This window comes from Hoplias malabaricus, chromosome 3, assembly GCF_029633855.1.
Source record: "Hoplias malabaricus isolate fHopMal1 chromosome 3, fHopMal1.hap1, whole genome shotgun sequence".
Classification (NCBI taxonomy): Eukaryota; Metazoa; Chordata; class Actinopteri; order Characiformes; family Erythrinidae; genus Hoplias; species Hoplias malabaricus.
In genome coordinates this window covers 39,740,288-39,762,101 of record NC_089802.1, presented here as the reverse complement: position 1 = coordinate 39,762,101, position 21,814 = coordinate 39,740,288, and the positions used below count along the sequence as shown (strand labels likewise).

Here is a 21,814-nt window from a genome sequence, read left to right as displayed (position 1 = left end):
CAATATTCTTATACAAACCACAGCTTTAACAGAACAGAAAGTATGGTTTGGAACATGCTCAGCCTGGTATAATGTGTTGGCAGGTGCTCCTAAAGGAAGACAAACTAAAAAAGTAAATGAAAAACCTTGGCTTCCATATTTAGCATGTGCACACATGTACACCATTCACTTTGAGTTTGACAGATCTTATCTGCAGTAAAACACAAATAAAATGTTACATGAAGAATATTCTGGAGCAGAAAACCTGAGCTCATACTGAAAAACTTTGGATCAGGTTCCTCTATTATTTACTATGACTTTAACTGACTGGAACAGATCAGAAATCCTCCTCACAGATGATTTGTAAATCTTCAGGCCTTGGTGTACAAATGCAGAGCCATGATACACAAGCACTAACAGGGAGACGTTTTGCATTAGACTCCAGTAGTTTACAAAGGTGACATATGATACAAACAAAAATCATATTGTGATCATCTATGAAAAAGTGATGTTTAGTCCAGGACTAAACTCAAACATAATGTCCCTGTTAAAACAAACCATAAAAACATTTGAAAATAGCAGCTGCCACTTTACACTGTGTCATTGTCACAACAAATGAACCAAAACATGGTCTAAAATGTAATTATATTACATTAAGCATATATTGACAGTGGTGGGTGTTTTTTTTTTTCTTTGTTCCTCAAAAATGCTCAGAGATAATGGTTTATTCCCATAGTGAAGGTATTTTACAAATGAGCAACCCGTGCAGAAAATATATATCACATGAACGTTATTAATACCAGCACTGTTTATTTTTTTCCACTGAGACCTATTTATTTTTGCTCTAAAACCTCAGTTTAAACACACACCCACAGCTTTTACTGACACATGAAATCAAGTGTCAGTCTTTGACTTGGTTTTGAAAACATGCTCTAAGACTTAAGCATATTAGGTTCATTTTTTAAAAAGAAAAGACTACAAGTTAAATACCTTTTGACATATTTAAACATTTGTTGATCTCTAACTCCATATATAAGAGGACTGAGAAGCCTGGGGAGAATATTAGACAGTAGGTAAGTAGAGAACAAAATTATGGTCCAATATTTTGGAAACAATGCCAAGAAAAAATAGTTTACAAATGGAGTAACATAGGCAAGCATGCAGAGGAGGAGCTGCAGACCATGAAGCAGAATAGTGTTCTGGGCTTTTCTAGCAGAAACTTTGTCAGATGTTGCAGCTTTAGCCGCCTGAAGAACTTTGATGTAAGTAAAAAATAATGTCAGGAAAACACACGATAAATAAAGCGACTCAACAATGAGAGATCTCATGAGATGCTGATTTGAGCCATAAAGACCTTTGCTGTAGCAAGATACTGATCTTGAGAAAATACTAACAGGTCCATTCACCAAGAGAATGAAAATATCAGTAAGAGCAGGAATGAAGTTCAGAAGCCAGATCAAGCCGATGAGGATGTAGGTCCTGTTCACTGAACACAGCTGAGTGTGATGCAGTGGTTTGCAGATGGCAATGTAGCGTTCTATAGCCATTCCAGCAAGATTCAGAGGAGAGTTTTCTGAAGTCATTGAAGCAAACAGAAGTAGAACACTACAGAGAGCAGCATTCATAAAAAGTAAAGTATAGCTCAGAACATACAGTAACACTGAAAAAAAGAGCATCATTAAGTCATTGATGACAAGGTGAATGTACAGAATGTATCGCGGGTCCATGTAGAAAACTGAGTGCTTAAAAAAAGCAAACACTAATATTCCATTGATGTAAGTAATGAAGACACCAAGTCCAACCAAAATACAATGTTTCCCAGTAGCATCTTCATAAGTAACCTGGCTTGAATTCATTCTCTCATTACAAACAGTACTCTCTATTCTTTAGCTTACTTTAAAATTTTAATCATTCTGTAAACAGTTCTAGAAAAAGGACTGTAAAGTTTGCTACATGGAGATAAATCCAGTCAATGATGTCTAAAGCAAAGACTCCAGCCCTTTTGACACTCCTCTTTTATACTGTGTTTTAGTCTCTGTTGTTGTGTCTAGCTTTTCCCTTGTGGTGCTAACAACAGCAGCCAGGCCAAGATGAAAACAACATGACATTCAGCACAAACACAAGGCAATGTACACAAGCTTCTAATTCAGCGGTTCATTAGAATTTATTTCTACATCTTTATCCAAACAGTTGTCCCTGTGGCTTTACAGAAAACGTCCATTATTAATTTGTTCAGTTTTGGAATATTCTTCACTTTATACCATCCTTTGTCTTCAGTATTGCATCCCAGTCCACTCTATTTCAGTTTGATATTACACATTAATTATATTCTTGGCTTGTATTTACCCCTGGAATTAATACATTATGTTTCTTTCTTTCTTTCTTTCTTTCTTTCTTTCTATCTATCTATTTACTTATTCCCCACAACACAATAGAAAAATCAAGTTTGTTTTTGCCCTCTAGTAGTTCAACTACAAATGTGAAGTGTGTGTGTGATTAAAGAAATCACTTTTTTTCAGTGTGGAAATCCACTGAAAATGTCAGTTAAAAGCAAGTCATCTAAATAGCATAAAAGGGTGTAAAAATTCAAGTCACCAAAAATAGAAAGCATCATTCTCATGAAAGAAACTAGGCTATTGCAAAGACCTTGAGGAAGCCTGTTGTACTGATACAATCCCAATGGTGTTGTAAAAGCAGTATATGTCCGATCATCCTCATGAAGAGGGATGTTGTAGAATCCTGATGTTAAATCTATTGTACTGAAAAAGGTATTTCCACCCAGTGCATCTAGACCAGGGGTGGGCAATCTTATCCGCAAAGGGCCGGTGTGGCTGCTGGATTTAAGTCCATTCAGGCTCAAGCACACCTGATTTCACTCCTTTAATTAGTTGGCTTGAGTAAAACAAATGATCATGTGACCTCCTGGTTGGTTGGAACAAAAACCAGCAGCTACACCGGCCCTTTGCGGATAAGATTGCCCACCCCTGATCTAGACAATCCTCCTGATGTGGCAAAGGATGGGCATCCTTTATGGTTTTGGCATTGAGCCAACGGAAATCAGTGCAGACCCTTGGATCTCCATTTTTCTTCCAGAACATGACGAAGGGTGACGCTTACTCACTCACTGACTTGCTAATAATGTCTCTCTCCTCCATCTCATTTAGTACTTCCCTCAACTTGTGATAGTGGGCAGGGGGGACTCTGCGACATGGAAGTCGGAAAGGCCGATCATCAGAAAGGTGAATCCGATGTACAAAATCTTTTGCCTCGCTGCAATCTAACTTGCCTTTGGAAAAAAACATCCTGGAATCACACTAGTAACTCAGCTAGTTTAATTTTCCAAGCCTCAGATACAAACAAGTTGATGATTCCAAAAAAGTTGGGACACTAAACAAATTGTGAATAAAAACTGAATGCAATGATGTGGAGGTGCCAACATCTAATATTTTATTCAGAAAATAAAACACAAATCACAGATCAAAAGTTTAAACTGAGAGAATGTATCATTTTAAAGGAAAAATATGTTGATTCAAAATTTCATGGCGTCAACAAATCCCAAAAAAGTTGGGACAAGGCCATGTTTTACCACTGTGTGGCATCCTCCCTTGTTCTTACAACACTCAACAGACGTCTGGGGACAGAGGAGACCAGTTTCTCAAGTTTAGAAAGTTTAGGAATGCTCTCCCATTAATGTCTAATACAGGCCTCTAACTGTTCAATCGCCTTGGGCCTTCTTTGTCGCACGTTCCTGTTTATGATGCACCAAACGTTCTCTACAGGTGAAAGATCTGGACTGCAGGCTGGCCATTTAAGTACCCGGATCCTTCTCCTACGTAGCCATGATGTTGTGATTGCTGCAGAATGTGGTCTGGCATTATCTTGTTTAAAAATGCGGGGTCTTCCCTGAAAGAGATGACGTCTAGATGAGAGCATATGTTGTTCTAGAACCTGAACATAGTTCTCTGGATTAATGGTGCCTTTCCAGACATGCAAGCTACCCATGCCACAAGCACTCATGCAAGAAATGGCTTCCTTTTTGCACTGTAGAGTTTCAGCTGGCAATGGCGTATGGCACGGTGGATTGTGTTCACTGACAATGCTTTCTGGAAGTATTCCTGAGCCCATTCTGTTATTTCCTTGACAGTGGCATTCCTGTTTGAGGTGCAGTGACGTTTAAAGGCCCGGAGATCACAAGTATCCAGTAGAGGTTTACGGCCTTGACCCTTGTGCACAACAATTGTTCCAGATTCTCTGAATTGTTTGATGATGTTATGCACAGTTGATGATGATAACTTAAAAGTCTTTGCTATTTTATGCTGGGTAACACCATTCTGGTATTGCTGCACTATCTTTCTGCACAACAATGGTGGAATTGGTGATCCTCTTACCCTCTTGGCTTCAGAGAGACACTGACACTCTGAGAAGCTCTTTTTATACTCAATCATGTTGTCAATTGGCCTAATTAGTGTTAATTGGTCTTCCAGCTGTTCGTTATATGCTCAATTTCCTTTTTCCAGCCACCAGGATTTGTTGACACTGTGAAATTTTGAATCAACATATTTTTTCTTTAAAATGTTACATTTACTCAGATTAAACTTTTGATCTGTCATCTATGTTCTATTACGAATAAAATATTGACATTTGCCATCTCCACATCATTGCATTCAGTTTTTATTCACAATTTGCTTAGTGTCCCAACTTTTTGGGAATCCGGTTTGTACTTCGCATGCGTCAATATCAATATCATCCAGTCTACAATCCACAAGCTTCTGCTTACTGTCAGCTAGAGACATCCCATGATGATTTGGAAGATGTAAATGGAGGGGGGGTGTCTGAGATAAACCTTGAGTGACTGGCAGATCTTCAGTAGCAAGACAGTGGGATACATCTGCTAGCTTAGTGTTATGTTGCAGTGTGACAGGCTTCAGGGATGCATTCAGAACCCTCATTGGTACCCAGTGGACACCCCACATGGGTGTTAAAACCCTGCCCACCAGAATGTTCCTAGTACCTGCTCGAGATGAAGTAGGCTTGACAATGACTGTGGCTCCAGGGGACACACTGACATTGTTTGGTAGATTACCCCATACCAAATATTCCTTTTTTGGAAGCAGAGTAACTGCTTGTTGCAGCTTTTCTGTGCCAACTTTATTGACTGACTCCATGTTTGATGCAAGTGAAACGCAGCTTAGTAATTTGAGTAGTCGCTCACACTCAGAATCACTTGTACTGGATGAGATGAGTGTCCAGTATTTCTCATCAGATTTCATCTTCTGAATAATAGGTTTTATCACATTAGTACCAATTATAAAGTCGTCACGCTGACCAGGGTCATTAACCAAGTGTAAAACAATTCACTGGCTTCTTCAAGTCTCTGTGTACCTACAAAAATTGCTGTCTTATCTACTGGTAAGAGGGCACAGCTGTTAATATAGATTGTTTCAAAGTCTGGTTCTCTGAGGGTTGCAGTAATATTGCCCACGTTTCCCCTCTCACTACATTTAGTTTAAAGGACTACTGGAAGTCTGTGTATTGCTCACCATTGGCTGGCTGGTATTCAGGCACTCATTTTTGAAGAGACCTGGTTTCAGGCAGTGACGACACAGACGATAAAGTTTACAATGGCCATATGTTGTGTGGTCAACTTTTCCACAAACTTTACAAGGATGACGAGTCTGACTTTGAGAACTATGGGGTTGCCTGCCTTGCATATGACTTGGAGAACAAGAGGTTGTGCACAGTGAAAGAACCTTATCGAGCATACTAACTACCTGGTTAAGCCCTGATTCAGACATATTTCGATCAGAAGGAGGAATTAATTGCATCTGGGAAGTGTTGCATGGCTGTGAACAACAAGCATCATAAACATTGAGTGACTGTTGCCAGACCTGGCCTACGTGCTGTAAATGACACCGGTGGGGCATGGGCTGTTCCTTTCTGCATATACCTCTGGTGGTCATCCAGCCTCTCTTGGACCTCAGCTGCAGTCCATTTTTCAGCAGACTTGAAAGAGAAAGGTTCGGGTCAGGGCAATGAGATATAAACATCATCAAAACTTCAGCACTTGGGTCCTCCACGCTCTTACCCCTTCTCTTCAAACACTCATCTGCCACATCTATTGCTTTATTGAGACAAATCCAGGAATCCATCACTAAAGTGAATACGTAAGAGTCTATCATATTTCAAATTAAATTCTCCATACCTGACAGAAATAAACAGCCTTTTAATATTAGATAGGCAGTGTGTATCTCTTCTGTCGTATCTCCTCTGTGATTTTACATGAATATAAAAAAAACCCTAAGAGATCGGAATTAGTTTTTTGGAATACTGCATAGAGCATACAGTGTGACAATAGCAATATGAAAACATAAGACACATTTCTCATAAGACACACCATCATCAGAAAATATCTCAAGATAATGATTAATAATGGACTCATGATGTATATAAAATAATTTGGTGACTTAAAATAATGTAAAGATATAGGATTACAAAAGAGTAAACCTGATACCTACCTCTCCATATTACACATGAGTAAAAAGGGGAGAGGCAGGGAAGGGAGAGGAGTTTTATGAGTGAGAAAATGAGGGGAGACGTCCCAATACAGCTGCCCTATACCAAAGTATGCCACTTTAATAATAATAGCTTTGTGTCATTTTTTTTAGGTCGTAATACATACATTTTAACTGTTTTACATGTCTAATCCTATTAGAGCATAAAGAACTAACCAGTACCCCATTCTAAACATATAGTTGAATTTTAATAACAATTTATGATTGCTGTTGTGAAAGCACTATTATTACAGGCCTCATGTACTTGTTTTTTGGCCTGGCACCTTGTGTGACAGAGAGGAATTTCTCTGGGTGGTTGGTAGTAATGCAAATAATATGCAAAAAAACATTTTACAAGCTAATGTTTTATAAAAACCTATGTCAAAATGTTTCCCAACGTGCTAATCACCAGCTATGAACAGTTTAGAACCATTTCAAAGCTTTCCCCTCAGAAAACACTAGTCTCCATTTCTCTGCTGTTAAGTTCTTGTGACTGCAGCAGAAAAGTAGATACAGACAATCACCTGGAAGAAACCCATGCAGACACAGGGAGAACACATCACACTCCTCACAGACTGTCTGCTGGAGTGGGGCTCGAACCCACAACCTTCAGGACCCTGGAGCTGTGTGACAGAGACACTACCTGTCTTGTACCGTGCCACCTGATGTTAAATCACTTTGACACAAATGTAATTCCAGGATGTAGAAGATATTTCTGTCTCCGAGTTCTGATCCAATCATTTTTGAATACTTCTTTAAACTGATAAATACTCAAAACCATCAGATAAGTAAACACAGGTAAAACACAGCACAACCCACATTACAAAAGATTCTTCCATATGTTATCTTAGTTAGCTTAGTTAAGACCTCTATTACTGCTCCAAGGGTCAGTAACATTTACTTATTTTTGCTGTAGATGAAATACAGAATGTTTTCCCCACTCCAACACAGGACATGACCTACACCCATCTAGGAAGAGCTTTATATGCAGTGATTGGTAATGAACAACAGTGGGAAATCTGAAAAATAATCTTTATTAATATCACTGTCAAATATCCTGAGCAGTTCAGACCAGAGCAAACTTAGTGGCCTTCTTTACATATCTACCATTAAGTTGTATAGATATTGTACAAAAGGGCATGAAATTCTCCTTTAAACACTCTTTCACAAACCCTTAATTAAGAAAGGTATTCTTAATAATTTGTATTATTAGTATTATAAAACAATTTAAACACAGTGAAGAGACATTGCTTTGAGTATCACATGCAAAATTTTAATCAGTTCTAAAGGTTACTCCTGGCTGAATAACTGAAAGGCAGCTTACTGTAATGGCTAGTGTGTTTCTATATCAGATACATAATATATGGCCAAAAGTTTATGGACCCATGTTTGTTCAGCATTTCATCTGAAATAAATGTAATTATTTGGTTTATTAATTGTTTCAATGAATTTATTTGTTTGTCTGCAACTATGTAATTAACAGTACATTCAGTAATCAGTCAGACAAAGAGGAAATGGCTGCACTATAAATTGTAAGGCATTCTTCTCAGAAAACAATATTGCAACTCCCTCTATACGTGTGTTATATTCTGGCGACCACGGAAATGCAGTAGAGAGGTAGCCCACTGTCTGCTGTGTTAAAGACTCACTGTAGATTCCGCTTCCATCATCTGGTTTTGAATAAAGTAAATAATAAAAGCAGAAAACATTATTTTTTTTTGTGATCAATTTTTTATTGTTTTAACAAGGACAGTAACCAGTACTGCAAATACACATAACACAAATCTCACATACACACACACACACAATAACCATGAATACAAGCATAAACAGAAAAAGGATACTAACAGAGAAGAAAAAAAAAATAAAGTAAAAAATAATAATAATATAATAAAATAAATAAATGAATAAATAAATCAAAAGGGGGAGGGGTGTTTTACAGCATATTCTTCAGGGAGGCAATTGCATCGTACCAAATATTAACATTTGCTTCATTAGCGCCATTAACTCGGGCAGTAGAGAGTGCCATATACATTATGTCCATGAAAGAAAAAGTCCAGGCTCTAATTGAGAGAGAATGAGGAGGTTTCCAACGAACTGCAATCAATTTCTTTGCTGCAGTGAGGCCTGCTAAAATAATACGTTTCTTACTTTTGGAAAGAAAGAGTTCTGAAAAGTTGTTAAGCAGCAGAGTAGGTATGTTGACAGGTAACTCCAGCGAAACAAGATTTGAAAGCCTAGTAGCAACCTTGCCCCAAAATGAGGCTACAGGAGGGCATTCCTAATACATATGTATAAATGTACCACAAGCCTTTGTAAAACAGAGTGTGCACATAGGGTTATTAAGGATATTCATAAAAGAAAGTTTGTGGGGTGTAAGGTAGGTTCTGTGTATATAGTTCCAATGAATTAACTGATGATCAGGGTTCCGGGAAGTTTCTTTAATTTTAGACCAGACCACAGACCAGTCAAAATCATCATCTAAATCAGAGCAGTGCCGTTTCCAAAGTGAGTATGAAGCAAGAGGTAGATAGGATGCTTCTAAAAAAAAAGAGATAAAGCCTAGAAACTAGACCTTTTGTTTTATTAGAGTTACTAAAGATGTCGTGAATTGGGTGGGTGGATAAACAATGTTGTAATGACATACCAGTTGCTCTAAGGGCAGATCTAAGCTGTGAATAAAAGAAAAATGAGGATGTGGGTAAATTAAAACTGGATTGAATATCCTTAAATGGAAGTAAGCCCCTATCATCAAAAATGTTTCTTAAATGAAGAATACCCCTATCGACCCAGTGAGACGCAGTAATAGGCCTTCCTCCAATTAACAGGCCTCTATTATTAAAAATTGGGGAATCTTTATGCCACTTACAAGATATGTTAGCTAGTTTTTCCATGTCCCGCCAAGTTTGAATGAGATATGAAATAATTGGCCCAAACCGTAGTTGGCACTGTTTGTTACTAAGGTTTGCGAAGAGAATATCCTCCAGTTTCCAAGGATTTATGGCATTTTGCTCAATCAGATGCCAAGCAACACTAATTGTAGAGTCCAACCAGGAAAACACTGGCCTCAGCACAAATGAACAGTGGTATAACTTAAAATTAGGAACTGCTAAACCACCTTCTTCTCGTCGCCTTTGTAGAATGGACATTTTTAGACGAGATCGCTTATTCCTCCAAATAAATTTAGACGTAACAGAATGAAGTTTTTCCCAATAATCAAAGGGAGGAGGAAGGGGAATCATTGAACTTCTAAAATTAATTCTGGGAAGAACATTCATTTTTACAATCGATACTCGGGCCTGCAATGAAAGAGGAAGATTTGTCCATCTTTCCAAATCCTTACATACCTTGCTGAGTATGGTAGAGCAATTGTGCTTGACAATGTGATTAAGGGAAGGGAAAATTTCCACACCTAAATACTTAAAATTCTGAACCACCGGGACATTAGCCACAGGAGGTGTATTGGCATCTGCTTCGTTTAAAGGTAGCAGAGCAGACTTGGACCAGTTGATTTTAAAACCAGAGATATGACCATATTCATTACAGATAGACAGGAGATGAGGGACAGATTGTAATGGATCTCCTATAAAAACTAAGACATCGTCAGCATACAAGGCTACATGATGTTGAGTATTGTGAATAGAAATGGGAATCACCTCAGAAGACTGACTAATCATTTGTGCAAGGGGTTCAAGGGAAAGGGCAAAAACCAAGGGACTAAGCGGACAGCCCTGACGTGACGATCTTAATACAGGGAAAAGAGAAGAAAAAATTTGTCCTGTTAATACTGATGCAGAGGGGTTAGCATATAAAACCTTGATCATATGAATAAACCGGTCTCCAAACCCCAAGAATTTGAGTGTTGACCATAAGAAAGACCACTCTAGTCTATCAAAAGCTTTCATGGCATCAAGAGATAAAACAGCCACAGGTGTCTTGATGTCAACTGCTTTGTCGACTATATGGAGGAGACGTCTCACATTATCAGATGCGAGTCTAGATTTAATAAAACCTGTTTGATCAGGATTAACAAGTGATGCAATATGGGTTTGTAGACGATGGGCAATTAGTTTGGCATAAATTTTTAAGTCAGAATTTAGTAGACTAAGGGGACGATAGCTTGCACAGTCGGCAGGATCCTTATCTTTTTTCAGGAGCAAAGAAATTAAGGCTGTATTGACATCCCTAGCAAAACATCCCCTTTCCATAGAGTGTTCAATCATCCTTAAGAAAAAGGGGCTAATATGTTCCCAAAAAGTAGCATAAAATTCAGGTGGGATCCCATCTAGCCCCGGTGATTTGCCCCTTTGCATAGCAAATGTTGCAGATTGCAATTCCTCCATAGAAATAGGATTTTCTAATTTAATAGAATCTAAATTGGGTAATCGAGAAAGATCAAGTTTCTGTAAAAACTCATCACTTCTATCCTGATCTGGAGTTATTTCGGTTTTATAAAGATTGGAGTAGAAATGTTTAAAAGTATCATTAATTTTTTGTGGGTCTGCAGTAATGTTACCATTTGGTGTTCTAATAGCTGATATATCTGCAAATTGTTCACTTGATCTAATTTTCATAGCTAGAAGGTGGCTGGGCTTGGAACCCTGAAAATAATACCGTTGTCTGGTTCTGTGTATTTGAAATTCAGCATGCTGTTTAAGTAGATCATTTATTTCTTTCTTAACCAGATCTCGGCTTAACGCCACCTGTTCAGAGAATTTGTGTTGTAGTTCTAAGTCCAATCTCTGATACTCATCTTCTAGATTTTGTAACTTCATAGATCTGACTTTACACTGATTAGAAGAGAATCGTATAGTGAAGCTTCTAATGAAACCTTTTATTGCATTCCATAGTATCCGATGATCCTCTACTGACCCATCATTAAAAGCAATAAATTCCTCAAATTCTGCTATGAACTGTGATATGAAATCCTGATTTTTCAATAGAGAGGCATTGAATCTCCATCTGACTGCACGTTTAACCACCTGGTTGAAAGAAGCTGAGCAAGGGACTCCCTTATGATCAGACAATGCTACTGGCAACAATTTAGTTTGGTTAACATTATGCAAAAGCCGCGGAGAGGTGAACAAGTAATCAATTCTAGAAAAAGATTGATGCCGGGCAGAATAAAAAGAGAAATCTTGCATAGTGGGATTAATTGATCGCCAAATGTCCAACAGACCCAAGCTATTGGCCCAAGTCTGCAATGCTGCTGTGGCAAGATCCTGATCTCTTGATCTTGATACATTGGAGCTATCCAATTTGGGGTCCCATACAGCATTAAAGTCCCCTCCAACCACAAATGCATAATCCATTAAGTCAAGCATCTTTTGCGTAAGTAAATCATAAAAAGATTTATCAGAGGTATTAGGGGCATACACAGAGAGGAAGGCTACTTTCTTGTTAAAAATTTCTGTTTTAGCAATCACAATTCTACCTGAATAATCTGCCCACGTGCCTAATAACTTAAGCTTCAGACTGCGTCTAACAATGACAGCTACCCCTTTAGTTTTGCTATCAGAAGCCGAGAAAGCAATTGTGTGATACCATTTGTTGGCCAAGTATCTGATATCAGATCTCAGGATATGTGTCTCCAGTAATAGCGCGATATCTATTTGTTTTTGGTGTAATAAATTAAGAGAACTGACCCGTTTATGGGAGGCGTTAAGTCCCCCACAATTCCAAACTAAGAAGATAAGTTGACCCATTTATCTTGATATAAAGGTGAATATTGATGTGTCTGTATGCATCTGGCCCACCGAACTAAATAGAATGAACACAAATATGGAGACACAGTACTCTCTATCAAATGCCACCAGACGCTTGTTCTCAGAGCATAGAGCAAACCCTCATTCTCCTTTGAATAAGTAACCTGTATAAAAATAAAATAAAGAATAAACAGCACAAAACACAAACATACACTGCAAACATCACAGCCTCCCCTCAATAGGTACAATTTACATAAAAACAAAAATACCAGTTTAACAAGAAACCACAGATGGTCCGTGACCAAATTTGAATATGGGGCAGCAAAAGTGACTCCAGCTCGACAAAACTTGAAAAATAACCAGAACAGAAAAATTCCCATCGGGGTGTAAGAGCTGTGTGTTAACCAAGGTAACCACAACCCAGATATAGTAGAACATTTAAAACAAAGACAAACTGACTCCGTTAACCGGGGTGTAGCAAGAACTAGAATAACCAGTAACTACCGGCTAGTTAACACAAGTTAACTTTGAAGGACTTCGGTCTCACCCAGTGTCTGAAGTCAAGAGGGAACAGCAGCAGACGAATTGGGTATTGTGTTCAAAAAGTCCTCTGCCTCATTGGAAGACATGAAGGAGCGAAAATAAGCTCCTTCTTTAATCTTCAATGTGGCTGGGTAGAGTAGGAAGAATTCCACCCCCTTGGCTCGGGCCGTTGACATGGCAAGAGAGAAGGCACGCCGTCGCATCACTGTATGGTTACTGAAGTCCGGCGCGAAGCGGATGGTGCGGCCATTCAGCGTGAGAGGCTCCTTTTTGGCAGCGCGCAGTATGGCTTGACGGGTCGTGTACCGCAAAACGTTGAAAATCAGCGTGCGATTCTCCCCACGTTTAGATGCTGTTTCGTTGTAAATCCGATGAGCGTGCATAATCTCTATCGAGGAACCACATAAAGAGGGGAACCACTGCGGGAGTGAACGCATGAGGAATTGGGTAGCGTTGGCGCCTTCAATGCCTTCTTTCAGGCCGATGATTCGAATGTTGCACCTTCGGTTACGGTCCTCATAATCCGCTAACTTGCCTTCCATTGCTTGAAGAGCTTTTTGATTACACTTAATGGCACTCGAGTTGGATTCCACCACAGTCTCCATCGCATTCACCTTGGAGTTTATCGTTTCAATGCTAGTCGTCAGCACGTCCAGTTTAGCCTGAATCGCAGTTAGCTTAGCATCGGTGTCCCCTGCCATCTGCTGTATCTGTAAGAGCCGTGGCTCCAGATAGTCCCGCTGCCTATCGAGTAACTTTTCCAACACATTTTCAGTTATTGACTAAATATCAGAGCGGGAGCTTTTAGATTTCGTTGCCATATCGAACCAAAATAACTGTACCAACACTTGGGTGTAACCTAAAATCGTCTGACAGGAAAAAAATAATTTTGTATCGTCAAGCCAGGAGCAAAAAACCTAAGCTGCCATCATGTTCAGTCAATCATGTGACTCCCCAGAAAACATTATTATAAATTTAAAATATGTGTATTTTACAAATGGTGAAACATCACATGAACACCATTAACACCAGTGTGTCGTAAATGCAAACAGTCGTTGCTTGTCTTTTCCACTGAGACACTCAGTTTTCATCCAGAACCTCAGCTTAAACATACATTCATGAAAACACACGTCAGTATTTTTGTCTCTGTCTTGGAAACATGCTCTTATGCATATTTGGTTCAGTCTTTGACAACAACAGACTGTATGTTAAATATATTCTCACATATATGAACATTTTTTGATCCCGGAGTCCATATATAAGAGGACTGAGAAGCCTGGGGAGAATATTAGACAGTAGGTAGGTAGAGAACAAAATCATGCTTCTGTATTTTGGATATAAATCCAAGAGAAAATAGTTTACAAATGGAGCAACATACGCGAGCAGGCAGAGGAGGAGCTGCAGACCATGAAGCAGAATAGTGTTCCTGGCTTTTGTGGCAGAAGCCTGATCAGATGTTGCAGCTTTAGCCGCCTGAAGAACTTTGATGTAAGTAAAGACTAGTGTCAGGATAACACACGATAAATAAAGTGACTCAACAAAAATGGATCTCATAAGATGCTGATCTGAGCCATAAAGACTCTTGATGTTGCAACGTACTGATGTTGAAAAGATACTGATGGGTTCATTCACCAAGAGAATGAAAATATCAGTAAGAGCAGGAATGAAGTTCAGAAGCCAGATCAGGCCGATTAGGATGTGGGTCCTGTTCACTGAACACAGCTGAGTGTGATGCAGTGGTTTGCAGATGGCAATGTAACGTTCTATAGCCATTCCAGCAAGATTCAGAGGAGAGATTTCTGAAGTTGTCGTGGCAAACAGAAGCAGAACACTACAGACAGTGACATTCAAAATAAGTACAGTTTGAGCCAGAACATACAGAGAGACTGTAAGAAAGAGCATAATTAAGTCATTGATGACAAGGTGAATGTACAGAATGTATCGCGGGTCCGTGTAGAAAACTGAGTGCTTAAAAAAAGCAAACACAAAGATCCCATTGATGTAAGTAATGAAGACACCAAGTCCAACCACAATGAACTGTTTTGCAAAAGCATCTTCAAAAGGATCCCGGCTCGTTTTCATTCTGTGTTTTAGGCTCTGTTGTTGTGTCTAGCTTTTCCCTTGTGGTGCTAACAACAGCAGCCAGGCCAAGATGATAACAACATGACATTCAGCACAAACACAAGGCAATGTACAGCTTCTCTTTCAGCTGTTCACAAGGTTTGATTTCTATGTCTTTGTACAAACAGTTGTCACTGGAGGTTTACAGATTTTTTTTTTTGTTTTTTCAGTCTTGGAATATTTTTCACGTTATATCATACTGTATTTTCATAAATCATATTCACCACAGGTAAGAGCAGAATAGGTGGTTTGTTACTGACCTCTGGTGGTTCATCTAGGAAAGTGCAGTGTGAGATTTAAGATATCACTACTTTCAGTGAGGAAATTCAATGAAAATATCACAGTTAAATGTTGAGTAATTTAAACCTAAAAATGAGCATAAGATTCATGACACTGTGGTTTATGAGCACTGTGACATTTATGTTTGATTGACAGGTCAAATAGCTGGGTGCCATCTACAAACCCCATGTCTAGAAAAGCGGGGACGTGTGTAAAATGCAACAGGAACAATGATCTATTAATTACTAACTCTTTTGAAGCTTTATTTAACTGACAAATGTACAAAGAAAAGTTTTCCAAATATTTAACTGAACAACTTGATTGTATCTTGGGACAGAGGTATGTTTATCACTGTGTTATATCACCTTTCCTGTTAATTATATAGCAGCATGGTGGTGCAGCAGGTAGTGTCTCTGTCACAGATCCAGGGTCCTGGAGGTTGTGGGTTCCAGTTCAACTCCGGGTGACTGCCTGTGAGGAGTGTGGTGTGTTCTCCCTGTGTCTGCGTGGGTTTCCTCCGGGTGACTGTCTGTGAGGAGTGTGGTGTGATCTCCCTGTGTATGCGTGGGTTTCCTCAGGGTGACTTTCTGTGAGGAGCGTGATGTGGTCTCTTTGTGTCTGCGTGGGTTTCCTCCAGGTGACTGTGAGGAATGTGGTGTGTTCTCACCGTGCCTGCGTGGGATTCTTCCGGGTGACTGTCTGTGAGGAATGTGGTGTGTTCTCCCTGTGTCTGCATGGGTTTCCTCCAGGTGACTGTGAGGAATGTGGTGTGTTCTCTTTGTGTCTGCGTGGGTTTCCCCCGGGTGACTGTCTGTGAGGAGTGTGTTGTATTCTCCCTGTCTCTGCGTGGGTTTCCTCCGGGTGACTGTCTGTGAGGAGTGTGGTGTGTTCTCCCTGTGTCTGTGTAGGTATCCTCCGGGTGACTGTCTCTGAGGAGTGTGGTGTGCTCTCCCTGTGTCTGCGTAGGTATCCTCCGGGTGACTGTCTCTGAGGAGTGTGGTGTGTTCTCCCTGTGTCTGCGTGTGTTTCCTCCAGTTGACTGTCTGTGAGGAGTGTGGTGTTTTTTCCCTCTGTCTGCGTGGGTTTCCTCCGGGTGACTGTCTGTGAGGAGTGTGGTGTGTTTTCTTTGTGTCTGCGTGGGTTTCCCCCGGGTGACTGTCTGCGAGGAGTGTGTTGTATTCTCCCTGCCTCTGTGTGGGTTTCCTACGGGTGACTGTTTGTGAGGAGTGTGGTGTTTTCTCCCTGTGTCTGTGTGGGTTTATACTGGGTTACTGTCTGTGAGGACTGTGGTGTGTTCTCCCTGTGTCTGCGTGGGTTTCCTCCAGGTGACTGTCTGTGAGGAATGTGGTGTGTTCTCTTTGTGTCTGCGTGGGTTTCCTCTAGGTGACTGTATGTGAGGAGTGTGATGTGTTCTCCCTGTGTCTGCATGGGTCTCCTCCGGGTGACTGTCTGGGAGGAGTGTGGTGTGTTCTCCCTGTGTCTGCGTGTGTTTCCTCCAGTTGACTGTCTGTGAGGAGTGTGGTGTGTTCTCCCTGTGTCTGCTTGGGTTTCCTCTGGGTGACTGTCTGTGAGGAGTGTGGTGTGTTCTCCCTGTGTCTGCGTGGGTTTCCTACGGGTGACTGTCTGTGAGGAGTGTGGTGTGTTCTCCCTGTGTATGCGTGTGTTTCCACAGGGTGACTGTCTGTGAGGAGTGTGGTGTGTTCTCTTTGTGTCTGCTTGTGTTTCCTCTGGGTGACTGTCTGTGAGGAATGTGGTGTGTTCTCTTTGTGTCTGCGTGGGTTTACTCCGGGTGACTGTCTGTGAGGAGTGTGGTGTGTTCTCCCTGTGTATGCGTTGGTTTCCTCAGGGTGACTTTCTGTGAGGAGCGTGATGTGGTCTCTTTGTGTCTGCGTGGGATTCCTCCAGGTGACTGTTTGTGAGGAATGTGGTGTGTTCTCACCGTGCCTGCGTGGGTTTCTTCCGGGTGACTGTCTGTGAGGAATGTGGTGTGTTCTCCCTGTGTCTGCATGGGTTTCCTCCGGGTGACTGTCAGTGAGGAGTGTGGTATGATCTCCCTGTGTCTGCGTGGGTTTCCTCAGGGTGACTGTCTGTGAGGAGTGTGGTGTGTTCTCCTTGTGTCTGTGTGGGTTTCCTCTGGGTGACTGTCTCTGGGGAGTGTGGTGTGTTCTCCCTGTGTCTGCGAGGGTTTCCTCTGGGTGACTGTCTGTGAGGAGTGTGGTGTGTTCTCCTTGTGTCTGTGTGGGTTTCCTCTGGGTGACTGTCTCTGGGGAGTGTGGTGTGTTCTCCCTGTGTCTGCGAGGGTTTCCTCCGGGTGACTGTCTGGGAGGAGTTTGGAGTGTTCTCTCTGTGTCTGCATGGGTTTCCTACATGTGACTGTCTTTGAGGAAGGTGGTGTGTTCTCTTTCTGTCTGCTTGGGTTTCCTCTGGGTGACTGTCTGTGAGGAGTGTGGTGTGTTCTCCCTGTGTCTGCGTGGGTTTCCTCCGGGTGACTGTCTGTAAGGAGTGTGGTGTGTTCTCCCTGTGTATTCATGGGTTTCCACAGGGTGACTGTCTGTGAGGAGTGTGGTGTGTTCTCTTTGTGTCTGCGTGGGCTTCCTCCGGGTGACTGTCTGTGAGGAATGTGGTGTGTTCTCTTTGTGTCTGCGTGGTTTTCCTCCGGGTGACTTTCTGTGAGGAGTGCGGTGTGTTCTCCTTGTGTATGCGTGGGTTTCCTCAGGGTGACTTTCTGTGAGGAGCGTGATGTGGTCTCTTTGTGTCTGCGTGGGTTTCCTCCAGGTGACTGTTTGTGAGGAGTGTGGTGTGTTCTCCTTGTGTTTGTGTGGGTTTCCTCTGGGTGACTGTCTCTGGGGAGTGTGGTGTGTTCTCCCTGTGTCTGCGAGGGTTTCCTCCGGGTGACTGTATGTGAGGAGTTTGGTGTGTTCTCCTTGTGTCTGTGTGGGTTTCCCCTGGGTGACTGTCTCTGGGGAGTGTGGTGTGTTCTCCCAGTGTCTGCGTGGGTTTCCTCCGGGTGACTGTCTCTGAGGAGTTTGGAGTGTTCTCTCTGTGACTGCATGGGTTTCCTACATGTGACTGTCTTTGAGGAAGGTGGTGTGTTCTCCCTGTGTCTGCGTGGGTTTCCTCCAGGTGACTGTCTGTGAGGAATGTGGTGTGTTCTCTTTGTGTCTGCATGGGTTTCCTCCATGTGACTGTCTGTGAGGAGTGTGGTGTGTTCTCCCTGTGTCTGCATGTGTTTCCTCCAGGTGACTGTCTGTGAAGAGTGTGATGTGTTCTCCCTGTGTCTGCGTGGGTTTCCTCTGGGTGACTCTCTGTGAGGAGTGTGGTGTGTTCTCCCAGTGTCTGTGTGGGTTTCCTCCGGGTGACTGTCAGTGAGGAGTGTGGTGTTTTCTCCCTGTGTATGTGTGGGCTTCCTCCAGGTGACTGTTTGTAAGGAGTGTGATGTGCTCTCCCTGTATCTGTGTGGGTTTCCTCTGGGTAACTGTCTTTGAGAAGTGTAGTGTGTTCTCTCTGTGTCTGCGTGGGTTTCGTCTTGTTGACTATTAGGAGTGTGGTGTGTTCTCCCTGTATCTGCGTGGGTCTCCACTGGGTGACAGTCTGTGAGGAGTGTGGTGTGATTTCCGCGTGTCTGCGTGGGTTTCCTCCGGGTGACTGTCTCTGAGGAGTGTGGTGTGTTCTCCCCGTGTCTGCGTGGGTTTCCTCCGGGTGACTGTCTTTGAGAAGTGTGGTGTGTTCTCCCGCGTGTATGTCTGGGGTTCCTCCGGGTGACTGTCTGTGAGGAGTGTGGTGTGTTCTCCCTGTGTATGCGTGGGTTTCCTCAGGGTGACTGTTTGTGAGGAGCGTGATGTGGTCTCTTTGTGTCTGCGTGGGTTTCCTCTAGGTGACTGTTTGTGAGGAATGTGGTGTGTTCTCACCGTGCCTGCGTGGGTTTCCTCCGGGTGACTGTCTGTGAGGAATGTGGTGTGTTCTCCCTGTGTCTGCATGGGTTTCCTCCGGGTGACTGTCTGTGAGGAGTGTGGTATGATCTCCCTGTGTCTGCGTGGGTTTCCTCAGGGTGACTGTCTGTGAGGAGTGTGGTGTGTTCTCCTTGTGTCTGTGTGGGTTTCCTCCAGGTGACTGTTTGTGAGGAATGTGGTGTGTTCTCCCTGTATCTGCGTGGGTCTCCACCGGGTGACTGTCTGTGAGGAGTGTGGTGTGTTCTCCGCGTGTCTGCGTGGGTTTCCTCCGGGTGACTGTCTCTGAGGAGTGTGGTGTGTTCTCCCCGTGTCTGCGTAGGTTTCCTCCGGGTGACTGTCTTTGAGAAGTGTGGTGTATTCTCCGCGTGTCTGTGTGGGGTTCCTCTGGGTGACTGTCTGTGAGAAGTGTGGTGTGTTCTCCCAGTGTCTGAGTGGGTTTCCTCCGGGTAACTGTCTGTGAGGAGTGTGGTGTGTTCTCCCTGTGTATGCGTGGGTTTCCTCAGGGTGACTGTTTGTGAGGAGCGTGATGTGGTCTCTTTGTGTCTGCGTGGGTTTCCTACGGGTGACTGTCTGTGAGGAGTGTGGTGTGTTCTCCTTGTGTCTGTGTGGGTTTCCCCTGGGTGACTGTCTCTGGGGAGTGTGGTGTGTTCTCCCTGTGTCTGCGTGGGTTTCCTCTGGGTGACTGTCTGTGAGGAGTGTGGTGTGTTCTGCAAGTGTCTGTGTGGGTTTTCTCCGGGTGACTGTCTGTGAGGAGTGTGATGTGTTCTCCCTGTGTCTGCGTGGGCTTCCTCCAGGTGACAGTTTGTGAGGAGTGTGGTGTGCTCTCCCTGTGTCTGCTTGGGTTTCCTCTGGGTGACTGTCTGTGAGGAGTGTGGTGTGTTCTCCCTGTGTCTGCGTGGGTTTCCTACGGGTGACTGTCTGTGAGGAGTGTGGTGTGTTCTCCCTGTGTATGCGTGTGTTTCCACAGGGTGACTGTCTGTGAGGAGTGTGGTGTGTTCTCTTTGTGTCTGCTTGTGTTTCCTCTGGGTGACTGTCTGTGAGGAATGTGGTGTGTTCTCTTTGTGTCTGCGTGGGTTTACTCCGGGTGACTGTCTGTGAGGAGTGTGGTGTGTTCTCCCTGTGTATGCGTTGGTTTCCTCAGGGTGACTTTCTGTGAGGAGCGTGATGTGGTCTCTTTGTGTCTGCGTGGGATTCCTCCAGGTGACTGTTTGTGAGGAATGTGGTGTGTTCTCACCGTGCCTGCGTGGGTTTCTTCCGGGTGACTGTCTGTGAGGAATGTGGTGTGTTCTCCCTGTGTCTGCATGGGTTTCCTCCGGGTGACTGTCAGTGAGGAGTGTGGTATGATCTCCCTGTGTCTGCGTGGGTTTCCTCAGGGTGACTGTCTGTGAGGAGTGTGGTGTGTTCTCCTTGTGTCTGTGTGGGTTTCCTCTGGGTGACTGTCTCTGGGGAGTGTGGTGTGTTCTCCCTGTGTCTGCGAGGGTTTCCTCTGGGTGACTGTCTGTGAGGAGTGTGGTGTGTTCTCCTTGTGTCTGTGTGGGTTTCCTCTGGGTGACTGTCTCTGGGGAGTGTGGTGTGTTCTCCCTGTGTCTGCGAGGGTTTCCTCCGGGTGACTGTCTGGGAGGAGTTTGGAGTGTTCTCTCTGTGTCTGCATGGGTTTCCTACATGTGACTGTCTTTGAGGAAGGTGGTGTGTTCTCTTTCTGTCTGCTTGGGTTTCCTCTGGGTGACTGTCTGTGAGGAGTGTGGTGTGTTCTCCCTGTGTCTGCGTGGGTTTCCTCCGGGTGACTGTCTGTAAGGAGTGTGGTGTGTTCTCCCTGTGTATTCATGGGTTTCCACAGGGTGACTGTCTGTGAGGAGTGTGGTGTGTTCTCTTTGTGTCTGCGTGGGCTTCCTCCGGGTGACTGTCTGTGAGGAATGTGGTGTGTTCTCTTTGTGTCTGCGTGGTTTTCCTCCGGGTGACTTTCTGTGAGGAGTGCGGTGTGTTCTCCTTGTGTATGCGTGGGTTTCCTCAGGGTGACTTTCTGTGAGGAGCGTGATGTGGTCTCTTTGTGTCTGCGTGGGTTTCCTCCAGGTGACTGTTTGTGAGGAGTGTGGTGTGTTCTCCTTGTGTCTGTGTGGGTTTCCTCTGGGTGACTGTCTCTGGGGAGTGTGGTGTGTTCTCCCTGTGTCTGCGAGGGTTTCCTCCGGGTGACTGTATGTGAGGAGTTTGGTGTGTTCTCCTTGTGTCTGTGTGGGTTTCCCCTGGGTGACTGTCTCTGGGGAGTGTGGTGTGTTCTCCCAGTGTCTGCGTGGGTTTCCTCCGGGTGACTGTCTCTGAGGAGTTTGGAGTGTTCTCTCTGTGACTGCATGGGTTTCCTACATGTGACTGTCTTTGAGGAAGGTGGTGTGTTCTCCCTGTGTCTGCGTGGGTTTCCTCCAGGTGACTGTCTGTGAGGAATGTGGTGTGTTCTCTTTGTGTCTGCATGGGTTTCCTCCATGTGACTGTCTGTGAGGAGTGTGGTGTGTTCTCCCTGTGTCTGCATGTGTTTCCTCCAGGTGACTGTCTGTGAAGAGTGTGATGTGTTCTCCCTGTGTCTGCGTGGGTTTCCTCTGGGTGACTCTCTGTGAGGAGTGTGGTGTGTTCTCCCAGTGTCTGTGTGGGTTTCCTCCGGGTGACTGTCAGTGAGGAGTGTGGTGTTTTCTCCCTG

At 43.2% G+C, this 21,814-nt stretch overlaps 2 protein-coding genes across 2 annotated transcripts; both read right to left on the bottom strand.

Annotated features, from left to right (window-relative positions):
* Positions 1–911: 911 nt before the first annotated feature.
* On the bottom strand, positions 912–4,347 carry LOC136691456 (odorant receptor 131-2-like; the record flags this gene model as incomplete). Its single annotated transcript, XM_066664015.1, has 2 exons — positions 912–1,838; positions 4,339–4,347. Coding segments are annotated over 2 exons (936 nt in total), but the record flags the coding sequence as incomplete, so codon positions are not given.
* An 8,448-nt stretch (positions 4,348–12,795) lies between these two features.
* LOC136691455 (rhodopsin-like) lies at positions 12,796–14,860 on the bottom strand. Its single transcript, XM_066664014.1, has 2 exons — positions 14,003–14,860; positions 12,796–13,560 (listed from the first exon to the last, which is right to left on the bottom strand). The coding sequence occupies exons 1-2, from the start codon at positions 14,858–14,860 to the stop codon at positions 12,796–12,798; spliced, it is 1,623 nt and encodes a 540-aa protein (XP_066520111.1).
* Between the last annotated feature and the right edge of the window lie 6,954 nt (positions 14,861–21,814).

Coding starts and splice junctions, on each gene's coding strand:
- LOC136691455 (XM_066664014.1), bottom strand. CDS start 14,860: ATGAAAACGAGCCGGGATCCTTTTGAAGATGCTTTTGCAAAACAGTTC. Junction 13,561..14,002: donor ATCAAAAAATGTTCATATAT/GTGAGAATATAT, acceptor TCTGATATTTAG/TCAATAACTGAAAATGTGTT.